This window comes from Camarhynchus parvulus, chromosome 3 (assembly GCF_901933205.1).
Source record: "Camarhynchus parvulus chromosome 3, STF_HiC, whole genome shotgun sequence".
Taxonomy (NCBI): Eukaryota; Metazoa; Chordata; class Aves; order Passeriformes; family Thraupidae; genus Camarhynchus; species Camarhynchus parvulus.
In genome coordinates, this window is record NC_044573.1 from 35283872 (window position 1) to 35300311 (window position 16440).

The following is a 16440-nucleotide window of genomic DNA, read 5'->3' on the forward strand; positions in this document are numbered from 1 at the left end:
TCAATAGAGTGAATAACTGTTGGAAGATTTAGAACAAAAGTTGACTGGGGAGTCTTGCTAGTTTTCTGAATGTTTCTTCTTAAACTTCAGCGTTAAGAAGAAGGTAACAATACTGTTATATGCACGGGAAGTAAATCTTTGGTTTTAAGCTTAGTGTGATGTCTACAGTAGTGCAGAGCAAATATGGATCTTGCTCTTCTGCTGACATGAGCAACATCAGCACCTGCCTGGACTCTTACTGTAGCTTTAGGTCTGGGAACTCCTTGGTAGTTAAAGAATTAAACCAGTTTTAAGAGCTGGATAAAGGACAGTGCAATCATACTGCCTAGAGCTAAGCATCTTCCATACCACTTAACCTACATGGAATTTACCATCACTTCTCCGCTTAAGGGGAAGCTGAATCAGAATCAAAGTATTGAATTGTGTCTGCCATGTTGTGGAGTGAATGTTGATCAGGTTTGACCCCACAAAGATCGGTTTCTTGGATATGAGGATATAAGTATCCAGTTTCTTGAAGTTTGAGGATCTGACTTGGTACTGTGAGTGGTTTTACCTGAAAGTGCAAAGGGATTGATGGCCTTCCTCTGTGTAATGAACCTGAATAGGAAATAATTTCTTTCATTGGAAAAGTCAGGTGCATTAAATATTTATGTATTCTTAGAACTACTCAGGGTCCTATTTCTCTTGAAAAGGTGTCTTGAACAGAATCTGGTTTTATGACAAAAAGATTTATCTGGTAGTATTTTAAAAACCAACAACACTGTTCATCCCTTGTTTCAGTATTAGCTACAAAATCGCTTGTAGAACTGAAGACCAGTCTATCAGCTCCACTTTCCAGAGATGATTTTGAGGAATTTGAAGATGTTGATATTCATTTTCAGATGTCCTGATTGTACAGTTTTATTTTTCTTGGAAAGATTCCTGAGAACTGGTTTTCATTTTAATTCAACTTAGACCTGAATTTCCTGTAGGAAATACAACAGTAGAATGAGGCAAAAAGTAATCTGGTCTACTGATTCAATAATGGAGGTAAAAGCCTTTATGTTGTTAGTGTCTGTAATGAACTCATCAATGGATGAACAATGCCAGCTAAAAGGAATGGGCAGCTATAGTACACATTGTGTTTTCTATTAATTTTTACTAATTTAATTAAAAATAAGCCTGCAGTTAGCATGTACATGGTGTCATTCATGCATTGTTCTTTTTCAGTGATGATCTACTGGAGGATTCAGACAGTGAAGAGCATTCCAGATCGGAATCTGTTACAGGTAGGTTATATCTGACCTGTTATAGATGTAATAGTTTGGAGGTTAAAGGGGGAATTCTTCTTCCAGACTTTCAAAAAAAACCTGTCAGAACTGATGATACTATATTCACTGGATTAGAAAAAAGGAAAATAATTTACCTTGGAAAAAGATTTTTCAATGGATTCACCATTGAAAGGAATGCTGGTATTTAAGTTTGTGTGATGGAGAGATGGCATGCAGGAGAAAAGAAAAACTGCACTATGTTAGTTAATAAATGTCTTACTTGACAACAAGCATTGCTTATCTTGCTGTCAATAAAGCACACAAACCAAGGTAAAAGAACTTTCTTAGAACAGGCACAAATTACAGCTGTATGAAATGCTTTAAGTTCAGGGGATTGCCAAAAGAGTTCCTGTGTCTTGATTGTTTCCCTAAGGGTTTGCACTTTGATAAAATATTTCTTCCTGAATAAAGATTTTATATGGAAGCAGAACAGTGCTATGCATGGTATTCCTGTGTTATTTTCTTAGAGGTTGAGTCAGAAATTTTGAGGCAAGGGAGGACTATGTGTTTATTTTCTATAATGTGGTTTACATCTTTGAGTAAGGATCACCCAGCAGGGAAAAAAAGAGCATGAGATGTAGAAAAAGATCTTTTTTTTCCAGCAAACTGTAATATATGCAGTATGATTCCTGTTTTGTCTTTTGAGCATTTGTATTATGTTAAATGTTTTTGTTTTTAAGGACATACATCACAAAAAGAAACGATGGAAGTCAGCCTTGATATAACAGCTCTCAGCGTTCTTCAGCAACCTGAAAAACTTCAGTGGGAAATTGTTGCAAATGTTCTGGAGGACACAGTTAAAGATCTGGAAGAACTTGGGGCAAATCCCTGTTTGGCCAACTGTAAGAGTGAAAAGATGAAGGAAAAACATCTAGAACAACACAACATTCCCTTTCCTTGTTTATTAGCCGGAGGTCTATTAACATACAAATCACCTGCTACCTCTCCTGTTAGCAGTAACTCTCAGAGATCACTGGATGGCTTAAGCAGGACTCGAGGTGAGAGTGTCTCAGAACAGGGATCAACTGACAATGAATCCTGCACTAATTCAGAACTGAATTCCCCTCTGGTAAGGAGGACTTTGCCTGTATTGCTGCTGTACAGCATTAAGGAGTCTGATGAAAAAGCAGGAAAACTCTTTTCACAGATGAACAATATTATGAGTAAAAGTATTCATGATGATGGTTTCACAGTTCCACAGATCATTGAAATGGAGCTGGACAGTCAGGAACAGTTGCTGTTACAGGACCCCCCTGTGACTTACATTCAGCAGTTTGCAGATGCTGCAGCCAACCTGACTTCTCCGGACTCGGACAAGTGGAGCTCTATGGTTCCCAAGCCTGGGACTTTGGTTCAGTGCCTGCGTCTGCCCAAGTTTGCAGAGGAGGAGAACCTGTGTGTAGATTCAATCACACCTTGTGCAGATGGAGTTCATCTGTTAGTAGGACTGCGGACTTGTCCTGTTGAATCTCTGAGTGCAATAAATCAAGTAGAGGCCTTGAATAATTTAAATAAATTAAACTCAGCACTATGTAATAGAAGGAAGGGGGAACTAGAATCAAGTCTTGCTGTAGTGAATGGCACGAGTATTGATGTAATCCAGCATGAGACACCAGCAGATGTACCAACTCCTTTAATTATTCAGCCTGAACAGAGAAGTGTTAGTGGTGGATACCTAGTGCTTTATAAGATGAATTATGCCACTAGAATAGTTACTCTAGAGGAGGAACCAGTAAAAATCCAGCATATCAAAGACCCCCAAGACACAATTACCTCAATGATTTTACTCCCACCAGATATATTGGATAATCGAGAAGACGACTGTGAGGAGCCTGTAGAGGAAATACAATTATCTTCTAAAAATGGCAGTGGGAGAGAGAGAAGATCTGAGATCTCTACTCTTGGGCACCTGGTAATAACTACTCAGGGAGGATATGTAAAAATACTAGATCTTTCAAGCTTTGAAATTCTGGCCAAAGTGGAGCCACCTAAAAAAGAGGGCACTGAGGAACCAGATATGTTTGTCTCTGTGATATACTGTTCGGGCACAGACAGATTATGTGCATGCACCAAAGGTAAGATTTTTCTTCAAATTTATTTTTAAATTACTGATTTTACTGAATTTGGATTATGTTACAGAATTTAAAGTCTAAATTTCAAATTCCCCTGAATGTACTTACAGTTTAATGGTCTAGGAAGCACAGACTCTAGTTAATTTCTCACCTTAAATGTCAATTCTAATCTCTAGAATCTCTAGTAGTTCTTGCATATGTCTTAAATCTTGAAGATGCACAGGTTTTCTGAAGTCCAAAACAAATAAAAGGCATTCTTGTATGTACTTACTTCTTACTACTTCAGAAAAATGTCTTTGGCTATAATGGATGATAGTCAAGAGAGCAGAGAAGATAATGCTTTTACATCTTATCCCAGTGTATTTTCATTCAGGTAGCATGCTTTGGTTCTGCTTCAGCTTTTTGCAGTTTGACTTGTACTTTCTTGAGTGTTAGAGCCAGACTATCCATGAAGGATTCTTTTTTTCCAAATGAACACAAGGTATTTTGTGTGGAAGGGGACAGGTAGGAGGGGAGTGTAACTCAAGGCCAGGTAACAACTACTTTGTAAAAGTCCCTAAACCACCACACAGCTCCCTGTTTCCTTGTATTGCGTTGGAGCACTGGAAACAGCTCTGGGTGTTATCTAGATGAGTCCCTCCATGTCCCAGTGTTCTGGTTAGTTCATCTGCAGTTGATTGCAGCTGTGGAGGAAATGCTTCGGCTCTCAGAGGGGTTAAGCTGATAGGATGGTTCATAGATTTCAGATAAATTCCCACCAATATCACGTGGAGCTTCTTCTTTACTAGAAAAATTGAAATTGATACCTTTTTCCTTTCATGACAGTTTCACGCTAATTATAAAGTCCTGCTATGAGAAGTTGTTAAATCAGATATACTTATTTCCAGCAGATAAAGTCAAGTTTATTGTAAACATCTCAGTTTTCTTAAAGGCTCCATGTTTCTCACTCACCTACAAAGATTTGTAGAAGTGGGCATTTGAGATTTGCTTTCTAAATACTAATGAAAACATTGCAGGTAACTAGTATTTATGTTTGCAGATTCCCAAAGGTAGCATTCATATTTACTAAATGGTTCTCTTTTGGTGACTGCTTTTGAAGAAATAGCTATTAAACTATTTCAGCTGTATTTAATAATGCACACTGTTTCCTAGTTAAAATAGAACTCTAGCTGAAAGGTTAATTGCCTTCGAAGACTATCATATCCATGTGTCCTGGTTTAAGGCAAAGTTGGGAGAAAACCTCCAAAGGGATTCTTCTAGAAAGCAAATTCAAGTGGTCCCTCCCCCAACTGGATCAGGAAAATATTTCCTTGGAGAAAAGTGGAAAAAAGCTGTTTATTTAGCAGGCAAAGCATTCACCAGCACAAAAAATGAACAATATTAAACAACAAACCTTCTTGCCAATCTGTAGAGATGACAAACTCAGAAAGTCCCCTTGGTGGGCTGTAGCTCAGCTCACTCAGTCTCTTATCAGTCCCTCCAGCACTGGAAATGCTGCGGCCCAGGCTCAGCCTTGTGGGCCACATGTGTAAGTTCCAGGTGCTCTCCTGGGTTTTCAGTCCAGAGCAGGTTTGAACAGTTCTAAGAAAAAGAAAAATCACAGTCCAGGGAACTTCTCTGGCCTCAGCTGGCTAAAAACTAACTAAAAGCAAAGGAGAGCTCTCTCTTGCTGTCCATGCTGCAGACAACACAGTCCAGGAGCAGGAATGTGGAGGAGCAAGTGCAGTTTCTGATAACAAACTGTGTGCTTCTTCTCTCCCCCTCTTTGCTCTCAGAACCAGTCTTAAAGCTGCAGAACTTATTTCTGGGTTAAACAGACAAATAGGGATACAAGCATCATAGAGTCATTCCAGGGCACCATGTCATAATGTTTTGACTTTATACTTAGCTGATCAAACTGCAATCGCATTGAAAAGACCTCCAAACAGCATATTTTTTCCTACAGAATTTTATTACTATCAGTTTCTTTCCTTTCATCAAAGCTGTTTTGCCTTTCTTGTGTTTTAAGAGTCATGATAAAAGTTAAGGAGCTTATTGTGCGTGGTACTTTTCCATCCAATTCTAGTGTGTATGGAAATCATATTCTAGTAGCTTTTGGTATTATCTAAACCTCTTTGGGCCATGGAGTTTTAAGATATACAGGTCTCTTGAGCAGGAGCGCCTACTGTGTGTAGGAGTATTTTGTCTCTGTTTAGATAACTACCACCTGTGTTACTGACTGCAGAATACTTCCATCTTCCTTGTAATAGACAAGCACATCATTCTGCTTTTGCAGTAAATCTCTTTCAGTATTATAATACCCATCTAGTAATTTATCAATAGCTTTTTTGGATTTCTTTTGTTCATGCTGCCCTTAAGATGACTGAGATTTTGGGGTATTTTTTCTTCTGTAGCCCAGTATGCTATAGGCATCAAGTCAACCTGCAAGGGTCCTCTTTTTGAATATAGTACTTTGTTTACTTAAAAAAAAAATCCACTGATTATTCTTATCTTATCTTTCATTTGCATCCACTATACCTTGTAGAGGGATAGAATATAAGAAAATAAAGATAGTGTAGAGAGTAATCTTACCCCTAAGGAGTTGCAGCTGGGCCAGTTACCAAAGGTTAGGAACAAGCCTGACTTTTAACAGGCCACAACTATAACCAATGAGAAGAAGAGTGCTCTTCTTCTCATAGTGCTCTTCTCATATAAAAGAGTGAGTTGGCTGTTGAGAAGGGAATTGGATTCGGTTGGGTACTTTGTGAGGAAGAAAGAGTCAGTGCTCTGAGAGCTGTCCACAAGAAACACCAAGAAGGTATGGAACCTTTGTGATAAGGAGACAACAGTATGGAACCCCTGCAATAAGATGACAACAATACCTCTATTTGGAACTTCCATTTTCTGCTCAACCGTGGCCTTCAGGGTTCATTATTTTCATTGCTTAAATGTCTTTAGGGGCTTTCAATTTCTATTACTTTTTTAGCATATCAGTAGTTGTTATATTTTTCTCAGTTTGTAGAAATTAAGTCCAAAGTCATCATAAATACTTAGGGGTCAGTGTCCTTAAGAGGTCTGAATTTCAGGGTCTGATGCTAGGTATGTCTGAAGCCTCAGAGTCAAAACATTTATGCCAAAATACATCACTTGGTAAAGAATGACTGAACTGAAAGGTTTATAAATAAGGCATAAAAGGTATGAAATTCAGGAACTCTAGAAGAAAAAGCAAATCAAAACCCTCAACTATTAATCTAACTTTTTAAATCCTCTATCTTATTGTATGTTTGAATAGCTTAGTATATGAAATAAGCTTTGCATAATTTTCCTTGTCTTGAATAATAATCGTCCTTTAAACTTTTGCTTTAAATGGGTAGAATTTCCTGCTTAGCTAGGTGGCTGAAGATGGAGGGTTTTGATGTTAGTTTTTTTCCTTGAGTGCTGCTTTCTTAGGCTACTTTGCAAATCACTTAAAGGTGTTTGCTCCTCTAGGATTACTGCGGCAAGTGGGACGGTGCCTTCAGTCTGACAGCATTAGAGAGATACACTGAAAGTAGAATAACTGTATTCACTGATGTGTTCAGCATTATTCCGTATACAAAGGAGCTTGTAGTGCAAAGACATAAATGAAAATTTTAAGTGAAAGTTTTGGAGCATACATGCATTGGAAGTGCTTGGATGATGTTGCAAAATACTCAGGCATGAGCGGTATTCTTTCCTGTTTACTTGTTTGACACATCAGAGTAGGCAAAGAGGTACTTTAATGTTGAAAAGTTCTGAATGTGGAATAGCATTTTCTTCTGTTTCTCCTGCTTGTTGATTTATTATTTTCATTGGTAGATTTTATGAAATTTTTTCATAGCTTCTAAGATATGACTGAAAAAGAAACCTCTGTGTGAATGGGTGATTCAGATCTGGAGTAGTTTTATGGAAAGATGTTTTAGACCTGCATTTGATGTCATCCATCTTTGTGAGTCACACTTGAGAATGTTACCTCTTGGTGTCAGCTTCAGGTACTTACCTCTTTCCGCAAGGATTACCTGAGCTTGACCTCTGAGGGAAAGTGCAAATATATTCTTGGTTCCAGTTCCATTAAGCAAACATAGTGAACTTTAATCTCTTTGAATTTTGCTTTCTTGTCTTCCCCTTGGCCAAGGTAGACTATATTTAATATCCCTCCTAGCAGTGCTTTGTCTGCTCTCATTTGAGGGTTCAGATGTTTTCTCTTATGTCATTAGTAAGAGTCTAAACTCTGCTTTTATGATGTTCAGAATAATAAGTAAGAAAATAAGTAATTTCTTTATTCTAAAACAAGGCAGCAGGTACTGTTTTTAAATAGAGATACTGCTGTAGAGTGGTCTTCTGATATTTAAAGTTTATTATCTAATGTTTAAGAGGGTTAGATGTATTTTCTTACTGCTGGATCGTGCTCTGTGAAATTTTGAATCTGTTACATTATAACATTTTAAAGGTGCTACAATATTACAAGAGTTTTTAGTCCCTCCCTTTCGTTGGAAAAAGTATTTTTTCAGGCTGGATTTTGGTATGTCCAGAGTGAGTTGCCTATGCTGATATTTCTTACCTGCAGAAAGAGGTAAGCCTGGTAGAACTGGGTGGCACTTGGATACATTTGAGAATTGATTCCCCCAAGTCTCGTGCCTTTCATTTATAGCAGCTTTCTTGCTCTTGAGTTGTAAATAGTGTAGTAATCACGCTTTGTAGTGTTTTTCTAATTTAGTTTGGCTGTCTTACTTGTGTCTCACTTGTCATTAGGCTTTGTCTGCCATGTGTACTGTGTATTTGAAGTTCAGGAAGCAATTCAGTATTTTCAATTTTCTGCCTTTTTTGGTAATGAAGTCTAATAAGATTTGAGAGAGGCCAAGTTTTTTTCCACCTCAGAATTAGTATTGGAAGTGATGCTAAGAGCTCATCTTCAAGTCAAGGTCAATTATACTTACCCATTCAGAAAGAGAATATTGATCACCATTCTCAAACATCTTGAAGACAGAGATTCAACAGTCTGCTCATGAAATTTCTCCTGCTCATGCTGTCCTTGATGATGATTTTTTTCACTAGTGTTTAGCCTCTATCATCTTTGTCACTGGAGTCGTATCTGTTGTAGCATTCATTATGAATATGGCAAAGAGATTTTTTCAAAAAAAGAAAGGAAAGTTCTCCAACCATTTATTTTCTCAAGCTGGGTATCTCCAATCCTTTCAAACTTACAAAAGAAGAAAAAGACAAAGCACCCTTTACTTTCCCCTGTCAAAAGATCTGATCAAGTCAGTCCACAAGTTTCTTGATGAGATATGCAAAAAAAAACAGGCCCAGTAATCCTACAGATGAATTCCTCAAGCAGCTCTGGAGTCTGTACATACCATATGTGTGTATACATAGTGGAATGTTTGCACTTTTGAGCAGGAAATTGAATGAGGATTATTATCTGATTCCCAAGAACCTCTCTTACAGAATTTTTTTTAATCCTGTAACAGGGCTTTTAATTTTTTCTTTCTAGGCATGGTGACTTTTGCTTATCTCTATTCAAATGCATTTTATTTTTTCAAAGTCAAGGCAGAATTTTATAGCTAAGATCTCCTAGAGTAGTTTAAAATGAAGTGTCTCCAAGTGAGGTTTTGGGATAGCTTTCTTGATGACATTTTTCAAGCGTTCTGAACTTGCACATTTGAAGCTAACCAGTGACAAGAGAAGGGGGAGGCTGTAAATTAATTAGTGCATAGTTGCCTGTGGTATGGCTTTGTTTTCTAATTCCTTTTTATCAATTTTATATTGTTCAACTCTGTCATTGTGTTGTGATTTGCTAATGACAATGGTGTCACTCTTCCCAAATTCCTTCAAGAGTGCAGGAACATCTCACCTAATTGGCTTTGACTGCAGTGTCCTTAGTCTCTGCCATGCTCTCTAGCTTGTTCCAGTGCTGCTTTCCTGGAACCAGGAACTGTTTTGCCTGAAGGAAGCCTGTGATTTATTTGAATAAATCCATGATTTTTGTGTTCTGTTTGTATTGCTACCAGGCTCTTGAATCCCTGCAAATTGCAGGTTTTAAATACAGTTCAGAATTACATTAACAATGTTTTCATTATATTATCTATGTTTTGAAGGAAGTATAATGATGCTAGTTTCTAATGTGTCTTTTTGTGATAACTTAGTAAGTCAGTGTCAGCTTTCATTTCTTCTTGGTAGTACAAGAGAAATATTTATTGCCTCTGTCAAAGTGATGCAAGCAGGGGAACCTTCAGATAAACTGCTACTTAAGATGTTTACTCCCTGGCTAGAATTAGAAAGCACTGGGCGAGTCGCTCTTTGAGCCTAGTGCTGCAAACAGTAGTAGTAACACAAAAAAAAAAAAAAAAGGGCATTGACTTCTGCAAAGATTTTTTCACTGGCTCTTGACTATTTGAACTACAGTATCATTGAAACAAATAATGAAGCGTGTATCATCAGAAAGTCATCTTTGGATGTTCTGTGAGGAAATGCCTCCTTTGTGATACAGAGGCACAGCCAGCTACAGCACTTTGGAAAAGTGTGCATAAGCAGAATACTAATTTAATACTAAATTAAATTAACTAATACTAATACTGTACACTCAAGTTCATGGTAAACTTCTTTACAGAACCTTTTAAAAAACAAATAAGAGGAAGTGAGGTATCTCAAGTTTAGTACAGACTTTTTCTTGGAAAAGTGTTGGAATCTTTCAGCAATGCAGGGATTATGACTATTCTCTTGTATGGAAAAAGTGGTAAGGACATTTTTGCTGCTGAGCAATAAACAAAGTGATACACAAACTAAGGTTTGACTTACTACCAAATGAAGCTGTCAATGTCTGTTTTCTCTAATGTGTCTCAAATTCTCTTTGAAGTTTGAGGAAAATTGCTTATTTATGAGCTGTTTCATTTCCAGGAAACTCAAAAGTGTTATTTGCTAGAACTGTTTTTTCCCCCCTCTTCTCCTGAGGTCTGCTTGGGATGTACTTACTGTTCTGCACCAAGGATCTGTGGTTTGAGACTGAGAGAGGGGAGGTACAGCCTTCTTAGTGGATCTCAGTTAGAAAAGACCCACCAAGAAATGTCTTAATGGAATAGCTGTTATGAAAAGATACATAAATAAATATAGTGATAAAATCTCCCATCTCTTCAGATCCCAGGAATGCTACTTCGTACATTACCTAGACCTGGGGTACATTTTCCCACAGCACAATGCACTGATGCTGTCCATAGAGTTATTCTGACTATTTTGGTCATTTGAGCGATTTGTTTTTCTATCTTCATAAAAGACTGAGTTATAAAGCCGTTTGTTGTCAGGCCTTTCTTAGTGAGATCTCAAAAAACCCCCAAAATTGTGTGAGTTCCCTCTGTGCCTCGCATCTTTTCTCTGTGCCTCACACTCTCCCTGTGCCTCTCTATCACTCTGTTTTACTCACCTCACAGTACAGGGACATATACCTGCTTTTATCTTAGGGTTTTACTATATTTTTATTCTCAGGTGTTTTTGTTTCAAATTACCTGGATATTTTGAATAACACGTTTTTCATAATGTTAGTCAGATGCTGAAGATCAGTCAGATAATTTTTCAGAAAAATCGCATTAAGGCCTATGCTTGAATTTTCCTCTTGATTTGAATCCTACTGATTTGGCTTCTTCTAAGTTCTGGAACTGGTAACAGCTCTTCTCACCCTCCCTCCCCCAGCATTATGTAAAGTTAAACATTCTTTCTCAGTGACTTAGAGCACAAGTTGAAGGAGGAGTGAGGAGCAGCTGAGGGAGCTGGGGTTGATTAATCTGGAAAAAAATGAGGCTCAGGGGTAACCTTATGGTTCTGGACAGCTACCCAAGAGAACATTGTAGTGAGGTGTGGGTTGGCCTCTTCTCCAAAATAGCAAGTGACAGGATGAAAGGAAATGGCCTCAAGCTGCTCAAGGGGAGGTTTGATATTAGGAATAATGTTTTCATAGAAAGGGTTGCCAAACATTGGAACAGGCTGCTCAGGGCAGTGGTGGAGTCTCTCTCCGTGGAGGTATTTAAAAGATGTAGAGATGTGGCTTTTAGAGACATGATTTAGTGTTGGCAGTTAATGATTGGACCTGAGGATCTTAGCACTCTTTGGTTCTATGACTTCTCTGTAAATGATGGAATTGATCTATGTCTGTCTGTAGCGGTGAATAATGGGCAACCTCCTTGAATGATTTCAAACTTCCATCAATACATTGTGTCCAGTGAAAATTTTGGACTTTGCTCTTTTGTCTGTTCACTTGATCAGTGTTTTAATTCTAGGTTTGATGAAATAATGTGGGGAGCTCCTTAGTTAGGAGAATTCAGAGAAATTAGTTTAATTTTCAGTTATTGAATTTTAAAAGGAAGTTTAGGCACTCTGTACAGATGAGGTAGTGTAGGCCTTCATTTGACATGGTAGAATATTTTCTGTTATAAGCATAATTTGGATTATGGGAAGTGTCATAAGTGTTTTTGGTTTCTGTTGAGGTTTGCTTTGTTAATTGCCTTTTAAAACCCACCCCCGCATGTTGTTTTTATCTTTGGTACCATTTGCAACTGCAGTGTTTCTGTAACTCTGTTTTGCATTTGCCCTGAAAAAAAGGAGTAGTAGTAAAGCAAAATAAGTATTCCTGTAAAATTTCACTGATTTCAGGTCCTGCATAAATACTGTCATAATTGCATAGCAGTTTAAGTGCAAACCTATCTTGTGAGTTGAATTTAGCTGTGTGCCTGTCCAAACTTTCTTCTTTTGTTGTCTGTGATGATTTTAGGTGGAGAACTTCATTTCCTTCAGATTGGAGGGACCTGCGATGACATCGATGAAGCTGATATACTTGTAGATGGATCCCTTACCAAAAGTGTAGACCAGTCATCAGAAGGCACCAAGCCCTTATCCAACCCTTCTAGTCCAGGCATTACAGGTAAATTGCACATGTGTACGTGGATCAAAACACTTTTGTCGTTTTTGAAAGCTGCATCTGAACAGGACTTGCCATTATTTAATAGCATACTGCCTGATTATTTTTTTGCTGCCCAAAGTTAGAATTCTGTAGTTGCTGTATGTCTGTCACTACAGCAGTTCCTGATTAAAAAAAAAAGAAACAAAACAAAACTCTGACTTTTTCCAGTCTCTAAGTGTGATTTTAAGTGTGGCAGACTGTATTTGTGTGACCCTGATTTTATTCCTCAAGTGTTAGTTGAAAGAAGGAAGAGATGCTTTTTGTTGTAAGTTGATTTGTAAGCAGCATTACAGCAGTTGCTTTGGGGTGTGAATTTCTCCTGTTCCTCCTCTTTTTCACCAAAGAGGCCATTCCTAAAGTTTGAAGATCACTAGAAAACAAAGTGTTGTACATATACGAGGTGGGGGAACGTCTATGGCTTTCTTCTCTACCCTTCTTTTGCTAATGGCAAATAAAGCCAAAAAGAATATAGATTTTAAGGATGTTCTTCAATGGATGCATTCCCTGTATAGTAGCTTATCAGCAGAGATAAGTGAATTCCAAGCAAATGGTAACTCACTATCCTGATGAGTCAAATAGATGATCATTACTGTTTAAATTCTACCAGGACTATAAAGGGACTTTTTTTTCCCTTTTTTTTAATGTTGTTCCCATCCAGCCTTCAGTATAGCCTTGAATATGACTTACTGGAGTAAGAGATTGATTTATTTATGTATAGACTTCAAAGTAGCTGTATCTTTAGGTTGTCCACAAGCTGCAGGTCCTCCTTTAAGTAGCCATATAATTTAGACGTTGTAGTGTTGCTTGATTTTGTTTTGTAATGGTTTCCAAAAAGTTGTTAGGTATACAGGAATGATCAGATAAACTGAGAACTATTTTGCTGCAGTGTCAAACTGAGTCACTAAAAGCTCTCAGAGAAGCAAATAGTCATAAGAAGCCAGTGCTGAAATGAGGGATCTGGGTGGGAGTTGTTGAAAGCAAGTTGCTGCAGAACTCTTGAGGATACTAAAGTCAATAATACAGGACTCTTGGCATATATGAGAATGATTGATTGTTAGGGCTGTGTAAACCTCTTCAGTACTGAGATTGTCAGTACTTGTGTGAATCGTGATCAGCCTTTGATTTATAATGTCAGTGTTGCTTCTCTTTTGGTGTTACATACTGAAAAACAGAAAAAGTGTTTTCTTCCACTTCTGTCTTAGCATGTTTTTCAGACAGAGACACAGCTCAAGAGAAAGGCTTCTGTTTGGGGAAATGAAGTCCTACAACAAGCAGAAACTTCTACTCATACATTGTTCCTTTATATTGTGGTCTTTGTGCGTTTATTTTTCTCCATTGTTTAGATTCTAGAATGTGTTTCTTGCGTTTTATTTTCTAGCCTGGATTTGCAACTTAGATGCATATTATATTTTATTGTTTTAAGAGAAAATAAGTTAATCATATAGCAATCTTAGATTAGTGTTTCCTTTTAAGGAACAGAGGGTTTTTTTGTGGTGAAGTAATCTAAAATAATGCCTTTTTTCAAAGTGACTTAAAAAAGAATATTCATCTTCCTGACTAGTTTAAAGCCTGTTTTCAAGTTTGGTGTTAGAACTTTGTCTTGTTATAACACTTTGTTAGAATATAATAAAAGTCTTGTAATTTTTAAAAGAAGCCAAGTATACTTGACAGGAGTGAAAAGTTAAGTCCTTAATTTTTCAGTTTTGGGCATTGATTACATGTATGTAGTTGCTCTGAATACTCTGAATTTGGATTTGTTTCTGTTGGAGGAGGAAGGAGAATGAAGCAGAAAAATCCAGTCTGCTCAAAGATAGGCTTGTTGTACATTTTGAGCAATGATCTCACTTCTCATTGCAGTGTCATCCAGCTAATGAGGTTCACATTTGGCAGTTAAGAAAGTGAAGGTCTTTGCTGTATTATTGAAATTCAATTTCTAAAGCATTTCTAATTTCTTTGGCATTTTCCTGCCTCTGAAATTGGAAAGTAGAAATTATTATAGTTGCAATGAGAGTGAATTTATTACCTGTTCAAGCATCTCATCTCCAAGTCAACCTGGAGTGTTTTTCAAGATGCTCTCTAGGTTCAGACTTTGCAGTGAGGGTGGTATTTGTGTTGGTGTGTTATGATCTCCTCATCCTGAGTGGTGACAGTCATAGTCAGGTAGCAAACTTTGTCCTTTTGAAAAGCATGACTTCTTTACAAGGAAAAGACTTTCCTTCAAAACACATTTTTAAGAGAAAATGCTCAAAATACTAGAAGATATATATTGTGCATGTCTTATTTTCCCCCAGGTTTGGTTGGTAGGAGTTCTTTGCTTGGTTGGGTTTTGTTTGGGTTTTCTTGTTTTGGTTTGGGGTTTTTTTTGTCTGTTTTTGGTTTGGTTTGGGGTTTTTGTGTTGGTTGGGGGTTTTGTATGTCTGAGGAAATCTGGTTATCAATTTTTGGTTTCTATTATGGTTCCTTTAGGTGTTTGACTTCCTGGGATATTTTTGTTTTCAATACTTCAATTAATACCCTTGTTTCCTTGGAACAAGGCCTAAATATAAAGACAAGAAGGCAAAATAATTGTCAAGGCCCAGTGTCTTTTAAGTGCTTAACATAAATCATGTTTGTTTTTCACTTACCCCTCTTCTAAGGTAAATTGGGAGTACCTATTAAAACTACAGTGTTCTAGTAGTCCACCATAAAACAAGTCAATATTGATAATCAGAGGCCAGAGTAATGTTTTAAACAGTGATAAAAATGCACAATAATTCCTTACGTCTGTTTTCATGAAATAATTTTTTTTTATCCGAGTCAGAAGGGATATTTAAAAAAATGTTTAATCAGCTTTACATCTTCAAAGTATAGCTGGCTAATTACTTATTCCTGATGCCTCTGGCTGAATTCCAGACAGCATGCTCAGAGATCTCAGTATTTAGAAAATTTATTCTAAGTGAACTGCCTTCAAAGGATACAAGCTTCAAGGCTGGGATGTTTGGTTGCTTGTGTTGGATTTTTTTGTAGTTGTTTTTTGTTTTTGTTTGTTTAGGGTGGTGCTGCGGGGGGGGTGGAGAGTTTATTTTTTTAACTAAAAAACCTTCATAGGACTTGTAGTTCATTTCTCCTATAGCAGTTCCGATGTATTTCAAATTATTTTTAATAGGATATTCTGGAAAAAATATCTATGTAGTAATGAATGTATGTGCTGTAATTATTCAGGAGTTGATCTTTTGGTGGACCAGCCATTCTCCCTTGAGACACTGACATCCCTGGTGGAACTGACCCGTTTTGAGACCTTGACACCACGGTTTTCAGCCACTGTCCCTCCCTGTTGGGTGGAAGTGCAGCAGGAGCAGCAGCAAAGGCGACACCCTCAGCATCTGCACCAGCAGCACCACGGGGATGCAGCTCAGCACACTCGCACTTGGAAGCTACAGACAGACAGGTACGGAGGGGAGCGGTGCATGAGGAATTGTGTGCATTGCTTAAATAGCTGGTGTAGCTGTACAACCACAAATTCCATGCAATTTAATTGATTTTAACTAGTGTACAAGTTAAAGAACATGTGTTTGCAAAGATGATAATCCCTGTTTGGCAGTTTGCATTATAGGTGTTGGTGAGATTGCCAGAGGCATTCTAGTGGACCTTGAAACAAATTGAAAAGTCAGGTTTTGAATTGGTGGAGTTTAATTTGCCAAATGTGGTCATTACATTACATAAATAGACAAGCACATTTGCCAGAACTAGAGATATTCTTGATAGTTTCTGTAAAAGTCTGATTCACCATTATTTAATCAGAAAATGCAAACTGTGGATGCCAGTGTGACTAATTAGTTGCCCTAATTTAAATCATATTGTAATTTACTTTAAAATGTGAAGGTAGAATCTGATTTTATGTCTATTCAAGTTAAATCTTTATATATGAAACATTTAAGCTGCTCCAGAGCCCTAGTAGTACTAAAGTTTAGCCGGTATTTTCATTGAAATGAGCTGCACCAACCTGGTATGTGTAGCAGGACTTAGTTTTTCACATGTGACATGAGAACCTGGAATTCCTCTGGACTCCCTAAAAATGACTAGAGCAGTGTTGCAGTCTCCTTGAAGGATTCCTTAAAACCTACCTGAAGTAGCT

General features: G+C 37.5%; 1 protein-coding gene across 5 annotated transcripts in view; it reads left to right on the plus strand.

The window, feature by feature from the left end:
* The window catches only part of BIRC6 (baculoviral IAP repeat containing 6), a 177745-nt gene that overhangs the window by 24256 nt on the left and 137049 nt on the right, over positions 1-16440 (plus strand). For all 5 annotated transcript variants that reach the window (XM_030945315.1, XM_030945316.1, XM_030945314.1 and 2 more), the window contains exons 9-12: positions 1210-1268; positions 1991-3385; positions 12138-12287; positions 15528-15753. In XM_030945315.1, coding sequence (XP_030801175.1) covers positions 1210-1268; positions 1991-3385; positions 12138-12287; positions 15528-15753 — 1830 coding nt within the window. The remainder of the gene's footprint in view (positions 1-1209; positions 1269-1990; positions 3386-12137; positions 12288-15527; positions 15754-16440) is intronic.